Here is a 16,326-nt window from a genome sequence, read left to right on the forward strand (position 1 = left end):
ATATCACTTCACATGGTGGGGTCAAGCACGTGACGCCTCCTCAGTAGGAAGAGAAAGTGGACATTTTCGTCATCGGATCTAATCACCGAAGATGTCTATATCTCCGGCTCGGGATTTTTGGTGAATATTCCGAGAGAATGGATACGTTTCACATTTGCTGATTTGCTTGGCGAGTAGCATTTTCAATTTACACTGCATCTGCAGAGCGCCTGAAACGGTTGAAGCCGATCATGACCGTCAATGAGGCCGATCCCCGGTTCCCCGGTATCTGTTTTCTATATCTCGCCGAGGTTGTTGGCTTCAGGGGGAAATCATAGTGTCAGCAACTCCAAAATGCCCACCAACGATAAAGAAATGTCTCAAGACCTGATGTGGCGATACTTCGTGAAACGGTGACCCTATGCGAGTCTGCGGCGTGAGTGTCAGTATATCTATGCTCTAGTTGGTCAAGCCAGGGCTCCGAGTGCGGTTTGGGTATTGACAGCAGATTATAAATATCAACTCATCTCTGGCTTCGGAAGATGTTCAACAAGCCAGGACATCCAAAAACACATTCTCATCTTGAAGCTGGCCTTCGACATCACCAACTCCCCTTCACTTTCAACTGCTTGAAATTACTACACTTCATTTTGAACCCCTTTCCACTGGAACTACACCGCAAACTCAAAATGCATCGAAACTTGGCCATGGCATTGCTCCTTGCAGCTCTCACTCCCTTCACTCTTGCCCACAGCACTGTAGTAAGGCTGGGCGGGAACGCGAACAGCACTGGAGCTATGAATCCTTCGGGATGCTGCTGCAACATGACTGCAGATATCACCAGCGATGGCGGGAACACCGGTAATGGTGGCGCCAGGCGTACGGAAGACCCCAGAAGACTTCAGGAAATAAGATAAGCCCCAGGTGCCCTTCATCCGCCTGTCCGAAGACTCAGGACTTTGCTGACCTTACCTTGGAGTTCCGAGCCTAGTCTACAAAAGGGGTCATTTGGTGGTTCCTGCTGGTCAGGGGTTACAGGGGAAAACGATTGAGAGGTTTAGGACCTATGTATCAAACCACTACATGAATATCATTATAATTAGTTATATCATTGAAGATGAAGATATTAGAGGCAGGAGCATGGGATCTATTGAATTCGATCACAAAAGACTTCTCGCGGAACACTGTATATGTTGAGAAAACCCCGAAAGTATCGATATTCAGATACTTCCATAGAACATAAGCGACGTGACATAGGTGAGTCGTGATGCAATGACTGATGAAGGGATTGGGCGAATTAACAACAGGAGAGACAGTTGACGTAGGGCGTCTGAGCCGGACGACGAGTAATTCCTTGTGCTAATCACAGCGCGGTAGGAAATAGGTAAACTCAACGCCAACCTCACGCAGCGTCCGCTCGATGTGGCGCAATCGCCCCCTCCTGAAGCCATCGGCCTCGTGTGCACAGTTGACCTGGTCGGAGGTGTACGCGGCGGAGTTTCGAGAGCTGCTGCTGCTGCTGTTCGCGCGGCGTCCGTACCTCATCCGCTAGTTGCTCAAATTGGCACACCAGAGCCTCGAGATGCCTTTCGATTTGTCTGGTTGGGTACGTGTAGCGGCCGTATTCCCCGGCCGCCTCCAACCAAGCGTCGACGAGGTACAGCTGCTCCAGGTTGGGGGGCAGCAGGTCCGGCAAGGACAGCTGCGTGAGCTTCTCGAAGGGCCCGAACATCATGGACATTTCAACGCTCAAGACCCGCAGTTTAGTCATGTGCGGGAGGCAAGACAGACACCTGGCCTCGCTGATGTGCTTGTACGCCTTACTGAAAGTCCCCAGGTAAAGCTCTTCCAGCGTCCCGGCGTGGACCAAGAGGGCTTCATCCAGAGACGGTTGACGGCTATACCAGGGATGGCTTATTTCCATACCATACACATCCATGGTTAGGCGGCGTAGACTGGTGGCCCACCTGATGGCCGCGAAGAAATTATTGCAGTCGTATACCGCACTCGTAAGGCTCAAGGTTTCGATCTTTGGTAGCCATTGGAGACCGATGTGATCAACAGGATCTGCTCCTCGGGCTGCGAAAAAAGAGTTGAATCCATCATCCTGCCACGTCTCGATGTGCCGCAGCGTGGGCAGGTCCAATAGGGCGTAGACAGCATCAAACGAAATCTTTTCTAGCTCGTTGATTCGTTTCCAACGTAGTTGATGCACTTGGAGCTGCAACGTTGCCAGCTTCGGCATAACCAAAGAAGAAGTAGCTTTGTTGTTCATGTATTTTTCAAGGATCTGGTGTGTGATCCTGCTTGGTCGGTAGTCGCAGGCTTGCAGAAGCAACGTGTCGACCTCTGGGAGCAGACAGAGAAGGACCGCAACAAGCCTCTGAACAACTTCGACTTTACCAGTGAGATCCCAAATACCCCCTTTGATTGTTTCGTCGGGGTTGTTGAGCTTCTTATTGGGCGGTGGTATTGCGTGCCCAGACATTTCCAGGATCTGTCTCTCAAGACCGGTCGTATCAGAGAATTCGTGGGCATGACGGACCCAGCTTGTGCACATTCGTTTCGTGTCTTCTTCCAATTGGTCTGTATACGAGCTTGGTGGCATTTCACTTTTGGAGAACGGACAGGCCACATATTTGATGTACGTCCGCAAATGTGGGTTGTGTGTCAATGTACGGATGAGCTGCACCATGCTGTCCGGGTGGGCAAATGGAACTTTAGGCGAGGCAAACTCGTGGGCGTGTCTGAAGACTTTCATACCGGGTGACGACATTGAAAAGTCTACATCATCGCCGTCGATGAAGAGGATGATGGTGCGGTAGAGCCAGATCCGCGCTTCCACAGCAGTGGACCGGCTTGTGAGGCAAAGATTCCGCAGTGCAGATTGTTTGTCCACGAACTCCTGGGAAGGCCAGAGTTGGTCCCGGTCGACTCGCGGGAGCTCCAGGTAGCTGATGACTTGCGCCCTGAGCTCCGCTGGCAGATGTTTCCAAGACATGGGGGCTGCTACTGGGACGTGGTGGGGGATATGGATGATAAGATGTTGAAGAGAGAACGAAGAAGCTCCTAGAGAGCATCCATGGAGATGCGATTATATATTTGGAGGTATATCACGTGACCATCATCCCCGTACTCCAGTCCACCGTTGCCTAAAGTCTCGGCGCTAGTGGCACCATTCCGAGTCGCTTACTACAATACCGTCGCAGCGACAACTTCAACGAGCATTCTTCAAATTGGGATCACTTGATCACTCATCCACATCTGTCAACCAAATCAGGACTCTCTTGTGACGGCATAGTTCTGGGCCCAACAAGCTCATCCATGAACGGTATACATAACTGAAAAAGCTCCCTTGGATTACAACTGAATCATTCAAACCGTGGTCACCGCCAAGGCCACACTACGTTTGCAAACATTGTACATGAATAAGTGATTACTATAGAGTTGTCTCCCCCATAATTGGCGTTCTCGATGCCAACACCTTGAGTTCGAAGGCCACTGTCGTCGAGTAAGCAACCACTACCATGAACCAGACCCTCACTCTCACTGCGCTCTCGCTCCTCACTGTGACCGAGCCCTCTTAACCGCCCCATCCCTCATCACAATCCTTCTTTGGAAGCTTCATCCATCATCCCTCCTTGGGAAGCAGACGTCGAGGCGGCACCGGCAGCCGTTTCTAGGCCCAAGACCCGTTTGGTGGTATCGGGAACGATAGGTGTGAAGGAAAAGGTTCTGTGGCGCTTGACGGCGGCAGCGAGGAGCGATGATGACGTACATGCGTGAGCCGGGCGTCGGCTGTGTGAAGGAAAGGGCTTCGGAGCGCTGGATGGCGGCAGCGAGAAGCAGATCGGTCACGACATGCATGCGTGACCCGGGTGTCAGCAGAGTGAAGTTAGAGGTATGCTTCTGACGCTGGCCAATTTGACTGAGATAGCGGCCGTAATAGAACAACATACCTAGAAGATAACGAATATAGGGAATAATGAGCGTGATAAATAATATAGAATAGTGGGCGGCTCTCGGAAAGACGGCGGAGGTTGGAGGTATTGCCAGAGGACAACTGCGACGAAGGATTTGGCACCCCGTTGGCGTTGGGCCACGGCATCGTGGTTTCGTCGGTCTGCGCGGACATTGGTGACGGGTTCGGCCATCGCCATGGCGGGGGACTCGAAAGTGGTGAAGTGAGAGTGAGGGTTGAGGATTGGATTGAAAAGCGTTGATGGTGGAGGCACCTGGACCATTTGGGCTGTGGTAGTGACCACCTCTGTAAGCAGCTGTTGGCCACGCTCAACCCTGTTACCTACACCAATGCCCTTGCGCAAGCACGTCGATCCAGCTTCTGGTGATCCGGAGCAACGTCTTGAAGCTGCATCTCCCCCAACGTCCCAATCCAGGTTGCGGGGTAATCCCTGCGACGGTCATGTCAGCAAAGAATATCATGCATATCACTAACCACTCGGGGTAAAGTCAGCGGTCTATGATGCAACTAGTCCAGGCGCCCGAAACCTTCAATAGCTAAGTTGAACTACATTGAATTTCATTCTGATTCTCAAACTAATGGACATGAGTTCTACCCCTTTTAGAGAATCGAATTTCTGATAGATACACGAAACTTTGTCCGAAACGGCCGTATCAAGCATCATGGTGGACAGTACCACCAAGACAGACCAGTACGATTTGATCGGAGCGCAGTACGAAGCCATCAAGTCGCTGCCCGTTATCAAAGACGTAGAGACAGTCACTTTTCGCAAGCACGCTCTCAACCTTCTAGACAGGGGGAAGTCAAGGGTCCTGGACCTAGCCTGCGGCACCGGCTTCTACAGCGAGAAGCTACTGGAGTGGGGTGCCGCCTCTGTGACAGGCGTCGACGTCAGCACCACGATGGTCGAGGTCGCGCGGGCCAAAGCAAAGAAGAGCGGCCTGGACGCCCATGGGCGCCTCAAATATTTCGTTGGCGACGTTCTGAACCTGGGCGTAGTTGACGGAGGCGAGTACGACTTTGTGACGGGGGTCTGGCTGCTCAACTACGCCTCGTCGCGCGAGGAGATGGCGCAGATGTACCGCGGGATCCGCGCCAACCTGAAGCCAGACGGGCTCTTCTTCGGCGTCTGCGAGGAGAGCCAGGAAGACCTCGACGAGTTCGTGCGGCAGCGGCAGCTCCTCACCGAGGGCGACCGAAAGCTCTTCGGCCTCGAGACCGAGTACACGGAGAGGCTGGCCTCGGGAGACGGCTACGTCATGATGTCGCGCGCGCACGTCCCGCCGCCGCACCCGCCCTTCACCATGAAGACGTACCACTTGCGAAGGAGCGTTTACCAGGAGGCGGCGCGGGCCGCGGGCTTGGTGGGACGCTACGAGATGGAGACGATGGACGTGCCGGATGAAGTTTACAGGAAGGACAAGGACTACTGGGCGCTTTACCCTATTTTCACACCCAAGTTCTCGATGATTTTCGTTGCTGCGGAAGATGTAGACAGCACACGGTCATTGGACTTTGTCGAAGCCGCTTAGAAGATCCCTTGATCGAATTGCATTTCAGGACCAACAGAACCTGGATTTCGTGCCTTTCGTTTTCAACTGAGAAATGGAATTCCCCAAAGACTGGGCTTTACATCGGCTCGACATGCACAGCCCAGAAGTCAGGCCAAGAATAGAATATCCACAGTTCGTCTCATCTTGATAGCAAACCCAAGCGCTGATCACGATCGCCTGATCATCGTCAGGGAACTAGGATTTTTCGGCCGCTTGAAGTTGCTCGGAATGCGTGCGCCACACAGTTGGCATGAAAAACACTCCCAATTCGGGCAGGTTCCATGGATATGCCATCTCACATATCGATCTCGCTGCCGGGATCTAGCGACGTTACATCCAGCCAAGACTATGCTCCCCACCAAAAGCCCTATCACCGTCTAATCAAATGGCCGAGGGAAATGTCCACCTGTCCAACGGCGTTTCGCAGCCTACCGACCTGACTCTCCTGCAATTTATCCGATGTGTTGATATTAACCACGCTGCGACACCGACTCGGCCAGAAACGGCGCAATCCAAAGCCACCTATGGTCAAGATGAACATTATCATCGTGACTATATGATGCTACCATGAGTTCTAAACGACTGCGACATTGGAGGAGTTGCCTTTTGTCAATGGATGATGCATCGTCGGGTAAAACTCAAGAGCGGCTGGTAAAGTGATGGCACTTCCAGAACAGTTATCACAGGAATCGGGAACAGTCTTTTATCACTCTGTCCGGGGCTATCGGCAACACTTCGGTAGTGTATCGCGGCTATCTCAACAAGGGCGGGCAATAGAAGTTGTACCTGCTTGTTCTCTGGTGTTTCGACTCGCAGGGGGTAGCCTGGGAGGCGGTCCGACCTGGGACGAACCAGTCGCGCGCGTGGGAATTAACAACACATCCATAGAACGGGCAATCTGGGGTCGCCAATCGGGGAAATACGCACTCAAATACCGGCACATACTCACCGAGTCTCGCTAATCATGGCCGGGTATTATGATATACACGATCGCCCTCCTGGGCCTTCGGAGAGAACCCGAATTAGGGCGAGGTTTGCCAGAAGGGATGCGGAGTCAAGATGGTAGGGATGCTCATCCCTTTTTAGTGCTCTTTGGCTTGGCATGGAGCATTGCACCCTGAGCCCCACGATCAGATGTTGCTGGTCTTGGCAATAAGCGCAATACTATAGTGAATCGCAAGCCAAGTCACGTCGATGCTCATGGGGATATATAAGGCCTGGTCTCGTCAGTCTCAAACAATTCCCTTTCGCCCCTTTCCTCATCGCATCCTGCTTTCCCATCCCCAACAGACTTGTGGCACCTTCACAGCTCTCACACATTCGTTCCTCGTCCTATCCTTTCGCTACACCCCTTACCAACCAATAACTAATCGCCGCCATGAAGAACGTCTCGGTCCTCGTCCTCGCGGCCCTGTCCCCGGCGCTGACGCTGGCGCACTACCACTTCCCGCACCTCATCCTGAACGACAAGGTGACGAACCCCCACGAGTACGTGCGCGAGCACGACAACGGCTACATGCCCTCGTGGGACGACGGCCGCTTCCTCAACAGCAACGACCTGCGCTGCAACAAGGGCTCCGAGAACCACCGCACCCAGCCCAAGACGGCCAAGGTCGTCGCCGGCAAGGACGTTGTGGGTTTCGCCACCAACGTCCAGGCCGAGATCCGCCACCCGGGTCCCCTTCAGGTATGTTTTTCTTTATGACGCCCGCGCCTATGTGAAAAGGACAGAATACTTACCTAATACCTTCAAAACCAACAGGTCTACCTCTCCAAAGCTCCCGGCGACGTCCGCGACTACGACGGCTCCGGCGACTGGTTCAAGGTGTACCAGCTGGGCCACCGGGACGGCTCGACGGCGGACTCGTCGTGGCTGTCGTGGGGCCAGAAGCAGTTCAAGTTCAAGCTGCCGGCCGAGATCCCGGCGGGCCAGTACCTGATGCGCATCGAGCACATCGCGACGCACCAGCCCTACACGGGCCGCGAGTTCTTCCTGCAGTGCGCCCACATCCAGGTCGAGAGCAGCTACTCCGGGCCCGCGCCCTCCAACACCTTCAAGATCCCCGGCGTCTACAACCGCAACCAGGACTTCTTCAAGTACGACAGCTGGGCCAACCCCCAGCCCAAGACTTGCCCCATGCCCGGGCCGGCCATGTGGCCCAACAACAACAACTTCAACAAGATGCTGTAGGGCACTGGAGAGTCGCCATGGGCCGATGCTGAAGCTCCATGGCAAGTAGGAACACCGGAGAACGAGTCAATTCCTCTGCTCGCTACAGATGGTGCGCCTGAGTTTCTAGCGCCAGAGCTTTCTGGCAAATGTATATATATAGCCACGATAGCACATAGTCTCATTTCTAAACCTCCACGTTGGTCTCGCTGTTAACAGCATCCAAATTTCACCAGCCTCTGTTTTAAATACGTATCCCCCATTGCCTGTTTCGTCTCGGGACTGCTTCTATTGCATATGATGATGTATCGCTCCTATGATCATTTTCGTTTGGTAACCCATGCAGTATAACCTCATGGCTGTCACAGTAAGTTTGGAAGTGGAGGTAAGGCTGTCATGGTGGGTGCGACGACGCAGGAAATACTGGAAGGAAGGCCAGACGCAGTCGGTGGATTGCAGTGGTGAAGGGATACGCAGCGTGGGATGGTGAAGAGTTAAGACTCTCTTGAAGATCTGAGGAAACAAATGCTTAAATGATTTACTGGCCGTTTTATCGTTAAATTAATTAGTGCGGAGGCCCAGCAGAATTGGCACATCTGATTCCCTAAAGAACTTAAATAAAACGTGAGCAGTTCCTTCTTTTCTTTTCGGTTTAATGTCAAGCTACCGACTTCATAGAAATTTCAGTAATTTTTCCTAATGGTGACCAATATTGCCTTGGAATAGAGTTTCTCCTTATTTTTTGTACGTATGTTTATTAAGGTTATCATTCTGTAACCTAATAAAAGAAATAGAAAAAAGAACGTATATCCGATACCACGCACCTCTCCCATAAAGACGCCACGCTCCAGAACACTTCCAACACCAAAGGAGCACTTCGCCCACACAAACACGCTCTAAGCCACCTCCAAGACCAAGGAAACACTCCACCCACATAAGCACGCACCAGACCATTTCCAACACCAAGGGAGCACTTCGCCCAACATGCAAATTCTAAAGCAGATCGCTGTGGGGGCCATGATTGGCCTTGCTACCGCTGGAAATGGCCACTCTCCTACAACTTTCGCTACCAGCCTGGTTGTCCGAGGAAAGGCGCCTCCTTCCGCCATCGTCACACAAACACCTGAGGGCGCCACGGGGACTCTTCCGCCAATGTACTCCGATGTGCCCATCACCCCATCCCCCCGGAGCAGAACACCCGAGCCCTAATCATCGGCTCCCTGGAGAACGCGCGCTCGCGCAACCGGGCCAAGCAATGCAAGAACGTGGACCGGGACATTTTCGTCGAGAAGGCCCAGAAGTTCCTTGGGTACTGGAAGAAGGAGGACGCCGCACGCAACACTCCCGAGAGCGAGAAGGAGATCCTCGAGCGCCTCGTCGCCTACCAGGTCGTGCACACCACCATGCTCACGGTGAAGGAGGAGAATAGAGAGGTCTTCCCCGACGACTTGCTGGACTACGTGCGCAGCGTGGGCGACCTGTCCCGCAACGACGGCGTGCTGACAGGGGCGAACCCACGCGCCCTCCGCGCCCTCGACGTCATCTTCGACGACATCTGCGCCGATACGGGCAAGGTGGAGATACCCGACCGCGTACAAGAGATTGTCGACGTCATGCTCCGAGGCCTGGCCATCAATCCGCAGCTCAACAGCCCCGACTGCCAGGCGCAGAAGCCAGACTGCGAGTGCCGCACCGAGGAGGGCAAGGGGCTCGTCATCCGATACGAATGGAATCGCGAGGCGGCTAAGTGGAACTGCCGCTGCATATTGCTTAATGCACATGTAACAACGGTCACGCTTCCGGCTCCCCCGATATGATCGAAAAGGGCATGCATCACGTTTCTGGAGAGACGCGGCTGAGAACAAGACTTCTCCCAGTCTGAAACATGTGAAGATGATGCGTGAAGATCATGGCTCTTGCGGCTCGAGTGGTTCTTTTGTATTTTGGTGTTGTTTTTGTTTGGTGATCCCGTGCCTCCGTGTGCGCTCCGTCATTATTAGTTGGTCTCGATTCCCTTCTTTGATATCGTACCGAAGAGCCTGGTACTTTATAACGTTAATGGCTTATCACATTTGGGTCTTGGAAGAAGTCAGAAGCACCTAACAGTAGTAAAATTAATGTCACCCCCTAAACTCCAATCCTAATCGCGAAATTCCCAAAGTCAACGCCTTGCCCTTTCCCTTCCTTCTCCAGCCATCTCTAGACCCAGACGGCAAACAAGCCCAAGCCCGCCACCCACCGCAAGATACCACATCTCAACAGACAGTCCCGAATCGGGACGAGCCAGCGCAAGGCCCAAACGAACAAGACGCCAAGCACAAACGGAGTCCAAATGGCCCACAGCCCAAAGGTGCCGTAGTTTTGGACCACCCCCAAAACTCCAAGGACATTCTTGTCGCCGGCGACGACTTCTGGCCACTACATTCTTGTGGCCGTGACCACAACGGCTACAGTAATGAGCAAGAGGGGGGGATCCTACATGAATGGGCCCACATCCTCTAATCCACCTACTGTGTACGCAAGAAGCGATTAGAGCTCTTCAAAGCTTGCTCGACATTCAAGAGAGTTGTAAAGAGTCGAAACATAAGCTCTGCCTAACAAAAACAACTTCAACAAGATGTTGTAATAGTCAACCGAAGAGTCGCCATGACTTGATGCCGAAACTTGACGGGAGGAGGCCACACCGGAGAGCGATGTTTTCAGCTCGCATAGTATCACAGCGTGCAGGCAAATGTATATAGCCAGAATAACATATCGTTTCATTAAAGCACATCATTAGTCCCCTGGATAAGTGCATGAACATTTCGCGGGCCTTTGTTGAATACAATCAGTGGTCGTCATCTCGTTATCTTGTAATCGGTTAGTGTGTTTGTCTTTATGGGTACGTTGTTTTAGGGGAAAGGCATGTTTGCATTTGCACGAGTCAATCAGCCAAGGTATCTGTTCTTTTAGGTGGAAAGATGATGTTTTATTACAATATGAATCAATCAGAAAAGCTCCTCGCAGTCCAATCCCTCAACGTTGGACTCGATGTGGAAATCAGGAGTCCTGTCCAGGCTACCTAGACGATCTTCGAAAAACTTCAATATCCCTATGTGCTCCATGTCCCTGGCAAGCTGGACTGCCCCATCAATCGAGGTAATGCGCGTGTAGGCACTCCTAGCACCCAAGTCGTACAACATTTGAACCACATGAAAATGGCCCTCACCGGCAGCCAAGTCCAATGCAGTGTATCTCCTGCCCTGTATGTAAACATCTGAGCCATTCAAGTAACCCAGGTCATTACTCCCCTTCTCATTAGTATGATCAAAGATTACAGAGGAATTGATTTCCGCCCCGCGCGTGATCAACAAAGAAGTAATGTTTAGGAAACCGGAGGATGCGGCATGATGCAGAGGTGTGATGGAGTGAGGATCCCAACGGGCATCTACCTGGGCTCCATGGTCAAGTAAGCTCTCGATGAAAGCCAGTGGAGCACCAGTGGAGCACGCCGCGTGAAGGGCGGTCCAATGAGAATCCCGAGTATCGACCTTGGCTCCACGACGAAGGAATTCCCTTGCTAGCTCGGTACGGTTTTTCTGTATGCAGGCAACTAGAGGGGTGGTATTGTCTCTTGTGCCCTGCAAATTGAGGTCACACCTACCATGATCCAGCGCTTCGAAGATCAACTGGTCTGCAGCGTTGTTCTCGATAAGTAGAGTGAGCAAATTGGTATGACAACGGTCTGGATTGACAGGCCACGATGCGCCGTTTCTCAGCATCAAGCGATACAACTCGAGATTATCTTTTTGTTGCCGCGGGCCAGCTGAATATTGTAATAATGGAGCTTCAAGAAGTAGTCCAGGATCACCAGAGGCTGGGTCTGCGCCCTCGCGCAGGAGCAGAGCCACTATCTCTTGTCGGCCTTCTGCACGGCTCCTCAAAGCATAGTGCAACATCGTTTCCCCGTGTGGTCCATATGGAATTGAATGAACCTCCAATCCGTTGTCAAGTAGTGTTTGGATGATATCTGCTTCGCAATGATGCTCAAGTGCCAATTGCAACAGGTCCAATCCATTAAACTTTTTTTGGAATGGAATATCGTAGGTTTTCCATAAGGAAAAAAGTTTGGCAAGGCTTTTTTGGCAGGCGCCTTCCAAAAATTGTTTCCAAACAAATTTATCGTCTCCAAATCTTTCTGGGTTGAAACCGAATCTCTTGAGTAGCTCGACGGTGAGAATCGAATGGTCTTGGTCTTCTTTCGTTTCCTCCAAGATGGCAGTCAAGATTGAATCATTGCTGAATGAGCCGCCATGGTCAGATATCATCGTGAGAGTTCGTTCATCGTGATTCCAGATCGCACGGGTCGCTGGATCCCATATCGCATGGATTTGGGCATCTGGGAATAGCCTACTAAACTTGAAATCCTTTTGCAAATACGGTATGTTAGGATTAACGCCGTATTCCAGAAGAACTTCAATTACCTTATGCCATCCCAGAGCTGTCGACTCTGAAAGTGCAATTTCCAATAACATCTTCCTGACTTTGGATGTTGGACGTTGTATGGATCCCATGTAATGCCTCAACGAGTCGACACCCGTGATCGCAGCTATGCAAATGCCAGAGACCGTGACAACATCGTCTTCTCGGGCTCTTTCGCCAAAGAATTCCTCAAATAATGCCAGTCGATGATCGAAGGACATAGTCGCTCTGTCAGTCGGCTTTTTGCCATATCCAAACAATAAACAGTCCCGAATCAGTTTCGGCCGTGAAGATCCTTGCCAATACATTTCATCTTCCAGCGAAGCAGTACTAGTCGTCCCTTCCCGAAGAAGAAATTTGGCGCATTTAGGATGTGAAAGTCCGTTAATTTCCAATGCCCTCCAGAGTTGTCCCTGATCCAGGAGGGAAAAGTCCGAAACGCGGCAGACTCCTTTAGTCAATAACTCCAATGTTTGGATGTCGTCCTGTGTGACTGCTACCGACATGGTCTGTAGCTCTTCCCCTTGCAACATTGCAATAATTTCGGAATAGTTTTTTCCGTCGATGGTGTATTCGGCCAAGATCAGGTCCCGCGCATAGTGCCTAAGATTTCGGTAACCGTATTTTTTTGGAGAGCAGAGATGCATGCTCGTAGACAAACGTGGCGGCATCGTCCGCTTTTGATAGCCAGACCCGTTTTGAGCAGGGTTTGGAATGAACCAAGATGGCTGATCAACTCAGCGCATCTCAGTAGGTTCTGCCAAAACTGAAGCAAGACTGGATTGTCCAGGGAGAAGATGCCGCATAGTAAGCGGTGCTCAGCAACCGTTCCTATCCAATCTAGTAACGGGCGATGTTTCTGGATTCCGAGTCTAGAGTCACTGGATATTGAGAAGCAAGCGCTGAATAGGATACTCAAGGAGGTGTTCATCCCAAACAACGAGGGTGCCGGGTACATTTGCTGTAAAGACGCAAAAGACCTTTGCAAGGTAGCATCCGTGGCGATACATGACTCCACTAATGCCCCGTGGTCAGACTGTGATCAGTTTGGATTGCCATAACATGGACTCACAACCAATCGGTAGTCGGTCAAGGACCTGTTTGAAGGGCGACTTCCTGCGCGCCTCTATCACCTTATCCGACATAGTACCCAATGGGAAAGGAGGTATCACATCGTGTGGTTGATCTGACAGATACAGCCGACGTCTCAGCTGGCTTTGGTACTCGAAAAAAGTGTTATTGGTTTCGTTCGGCTCGTCGGGCGGTGGTGTTCTGATAACGAGGTCTCGAGGCAACGTTGAGCTGGCCGCTATACCTTTGTTAGAAACCAGAAAGAAGAAAATATATTGAATTTAGAATGACGGTTGAAACTACGACAGATTGAATGCCATGGACTCACCAGGACGCGTAGCTTTTCGACCTATATTCTTCACAATACTCCTATTGGGTATCGGCCGACCGCAAAGGTGGACGGCAAAGGTTTCTTTCCCGAGTCTCCGTCTGCCAGAAAGGGTTTGAGCGAGGAACGCCCATTCATCGTCACCAAGGTTCTTGCGAAACTTGAAGTGCTCTCGGAGAACGTGTTCCCACGTAGGCAAGCTGACGCAGTGTGAGATTGAGATAGATCCGGGACGTTGCACAACACTTACGGGAAATCTGGAAACGCATGGCATTCCTCCATCAGTCGCTTGGTCTCGGGGCGGGTTTTGTTGCGGATGATGTAGTAATCGTAGATTCGGTCTCTGTTGGCGTCCCATGCAGAGTAATCCCGTGGCTGCCACAGCAAGCCTGGAGGAGGTGGGGGTAAGGCGGCCATCGTGAGCGCCACAAACCAGGAACTCCAGAAAATAAGGGCAGATGCAGCTCGTGGCTTGCGATCCAGGTATGTAGTATATGGATGATACTGAACAGATGAAAAGAGGGGAGCGTGCAATATGACAATGTCGAAAAGAACAGAGAATGGAAGATACCATGTAAGACTCCAGGGAAACTATGCTGCTTGATATACACATCAACAAAGGCAGCCGAGCAGCGACCAAGTGTTGAATTGATACGGGGCAGACTCGAGACAGCCAAGGAGGTCTCGACGCCTGTGACACCCACCAAAACCAAAATCGGACCAATAGTAGTCTGCATCATGCAAAGGTTAGCAGTCGAGCTGAACCGCCATTTTGGCTGCTTCCGTTGCGGGTCTCTACCACAATCGGACCAACCACGATACTCCCGAGATGCAAATCATCGACAGAGGCGCCTTCGAGACTGACCTTAGCCACTCATCACGTCGACGAGGCTACGAGTGATGTCAGGCAGATTCACCGAACTTAGGCTACCATATCCGCGGCCCATTACCCCTCATTATGTAGGTTCTGCGTATTATGTTCCGACCCTGTTTGTCTGTTAGGGAGCTGCGCCGCCCAGCCTGCTCATGGAATCTTTTAACGCCGATATGTTGTGTCACGTGGGCGACCACACCGGTACTCAGCATGCACGGCGTAACAATGCGAGAGATGCGTAATCAACCATGACCTGTCCTGCGGTATGATGGTTCGTTGGGTAGTAGACGCCCCCCTCTCCGCCCCCCATTCACAGGGTGCAGCCCCCTTGACAAACCTGCCTACAGGTCGGACAACGGCAAATACCACATGTACCGAGAAGGAAATTTGAAAGGACATGTCATAAACTCCGCGAAGAGTTGATCAACGTTCATTTTCAGAATGTGGTAGTTAGCCACACCACAATTGGCGTAATACCCGTTTAATCTCTACCGGCCCAACCTGTTCAACGGAAAGTTATAAGAGTCGAAACATAAGCCCTGTAGGAACGCTTCTAGCTGCATCGGCCTCCAGCGGACAATTGAATATGTATAGAATATATAAGTAACTACTCGCGCTATCCCAGCTCATGAGTCTGCCGTGTATGACCGCTCTCGCTTAACTCGTGGATGTTGCTTTCAGGTCCCAGCCTTACATCCTGGTTGGTCTTGACTGGGCCCGTGAAACTTCCTACCCCGCCTCCGTCACGTTCCCTTCTTTTCCGCCTCAGCAGGAAGCCGCCCGCGACGAGCCCCGTAAGCAGCAGCAGACCGACAATAGTTGCGCCCACTCCTATCCCGGCATAGGCACCGGTACTCAGCCCCGCTTGCCGACCCTGGGCATCGGACGAATCGGCCGGTCGTGTCTCTGCTGATGTCATGTTGGTCGCCGTAGCGGGGCGGTCGGACGCTTGCCAGTTGATCTGGATCAGCGGCGCGAGGATGTGGAGGTGCGTGGTGGAGGTGGCCACCATGGTCGAGGCGGCGGTGCCCGGGGGCGCGGTGCCGCCGCAGGAGACGACGTCCTGGAAGGTGGAGCGCGCGGTGCGCAGACAGGTGTTGTGGCCTGACTGGTCGAGGCTGCAGGAGAAGGAAGTAGGGCAGCAGCCGACGGCGGTCTCACCGGCCGTGGGCGCGAACTGGAAGGTGAAGTCATTCTGGCTGTTGGTGTCGGCCGTCTTGGTACAGGCGCTGGTGTAACCGGCTGGACACGAGAGCCCCGGCGAGTAGAAGCCCCAACCCCCTAGGGCACCTTTCACGGCCACATCGATTGTGACAGCCCCGGAAGTGTACGCTGGCCAGCAGGAGGACTGGTCCATCACACTGTACGAGTTGTTCCACTTTGAAAGGGTCGTGCAGACTTGGCCGTTCCAGGCAACGCAGTTCTGATCATGACAGGAGCCGGCTACAGGCGTCGTGCATGTTGGTTTGGGCGTGAATATGGTGGTAAGGGGCCCCAGAACATTGCGAGTGGCAGCCATTCCAACAATTAATATGAGATAGGACCACAGACCTGTCCCCCTGGGTGTTATTTTAGTCGGTATGCATAGGGAGTTTGCATAGACTCGGAAGGAATAAAGTAGTTTGCAGGCTGCTGGATGGAAGCGCTAAGAGCAATTTTGCTCCAACTGAATACGGACGTAGCCGGATGTTATAATGATTTGATATGAATGTGTAGTCAATTTCCTCCCGTCAGTGGCAGGGATCAGATAATCAAGACATTCAATCCTAAAAACCCGGATAGCACGGAGGCTGTGAGATGCGGTGACAGCTCAGATGCAAGACATATTGGCCTACCGGGTGATATTGATGACACAAAAGGCTGACTAAGCTATCACTTAACGTCAGCAGTGCATAGAAACTGAGTATT

General features: G+C 52.1%; 7 protein-coding genes across 7 annotated transcripts; 3 read left to right on the forward strand and 4 right to left on the reverse strand.

The window, feature by feature from the left end:
* Positions 1-1,381: 1,381 nt before the first annotated feature.
* PG998_014839 (uncharacterized protein) lies at positions 1,382-2,980 on the reverse strand (the record flags this gene model as incomplete). The annotated part of the gene is made up of 1 exon (XM_066881655.1): positions 1,382-2,980. The coding sequence occupies one exon, from the start codon at positions 2,978-2,980 to the stop codon at positions 1,382-1,384; it is 1,599 nt and encodes a 532-aa protein (XP_066723200.1).
* A 1,643-nt stretch (positions 2,981-4,623) lies between these two features.
* Positions 4,624-5,493, forward strand: PG998_014840 (uncharacterized protein; the record flags this gene model as incomplete). The annotated part of the gene is made up of 1 exon (XM_066881656.1): positions 4,624-5,493. One exon carries the CDS (start codon positions 4,624-4,626, stop codon positions 5,491-5,493), a length of 870 nt encoding a protein of 289 aa, XP_066723201.1.
* A 1,399-nt stretch (positions 5,494-6,892) lies between these two features.
* PG998_014841 (uncharacterized protein) lies at positions 6,893-7,705 on the forward strand (the record flags this gene model as incomplete). The annotated part of the gene is made up of 2 exons (XM_066881657.1): positions 6,893-7,201; positions 7,277-7,705. The coding sequence occupies 2 exons, from the start codon at positions 6,893-6,895 to the stop codon at positions 7,703-7,705; spliced, it is 738 nt and encodes a 245-aa protein (XP_066723202.1).
* A 963-nt stretch (positions 7,706-8,668) lies between these two features.
* On the forward strand, positions 8,669-10,186 carry PG998_014842 (uncharacterized protein; the record flags this gene model as incomplete). The annotated part of the gene is made up of 3 exons (XM_066881658.1): positions 8,669-8,848; positions 8,938-9,465; positions 9,947-10,186. 3 exons carry the CDS (start codon positions 8,669-8,671, stop codon positions 10,184-10,186), a joined length of 948 nt encoding a protein of 315 aa, XP_066723203.1.
* Positions 10,187-10,671: 485 nt separating this feature from the next.
* PG998_014843 (ankyrin repeat domain protein) lies at positions 10,672-12,366 on the reverse strand (the record flags this gene model as incomplete). Its single annotated transcript, XM_066881659.1, has 1 exon — positions 10,672-12,366. One exon carries the CDS (start codon positions 12,364-12,366, stop codon positions 10,672-10,674), a length of 1,695 nt encoding a protein of 564 aa, XP_066723204.1.
* Positions 12,367-13,515: 1,149 nt separating this feature from the next.
* On the reverse strand, positions 13,516-13,961 carry PG998_014844 (Ankyrin repeat protein; the record flags this gene model as incomplete). Its single annotated transcript, XM_066881660.1, has 2 exons — positions 13,516-13,744; positions 13,795-13,961. The coding sequence occupies 2 exons, from the start codon at positions 13,959-13,961 to the stop codon at positions 13,516-13,518; spliced, it is 396 nt and encodes a 131-aa protein (XP_066723205.1).
* A 1,073-nt stretch (positions 13,962-15,034) lies between these two features.
* On the reverse strand, positions 15,035-15,937 carry PG998_014845 (uncharacterized protein; the record flags this gene model as incomplete). Its single annotated transcript, XM_066881661.1, has 1 exon — positions 15,035-15,937. One exon carries the CDS (start codon positions 15,935-15,937, stop codon positions 15,035-15,037), a length of 903 nt encoding a protein of 300 aa, XP_066723206.1.
* Positions 15,938-16,326: the final 389 nt, after the last annotated feature.

This window comes from Apiospora kogelbergensis (assembly GCF_038363985.1).
Source record: "Apiospora kogelbergensis strain CBS 113332 chromosome Unknown utg000016l_segment0_segment0, whole genome shotgun sequence".
Taxonomy (NCBI): domain Eukaryota; kingdom Fungi; phylum Ascomycota; class Sordariomycetes; order Amphisphaeriales; family Apiosporaceae; genus Apiospora; species Apiospora kogelbergensis.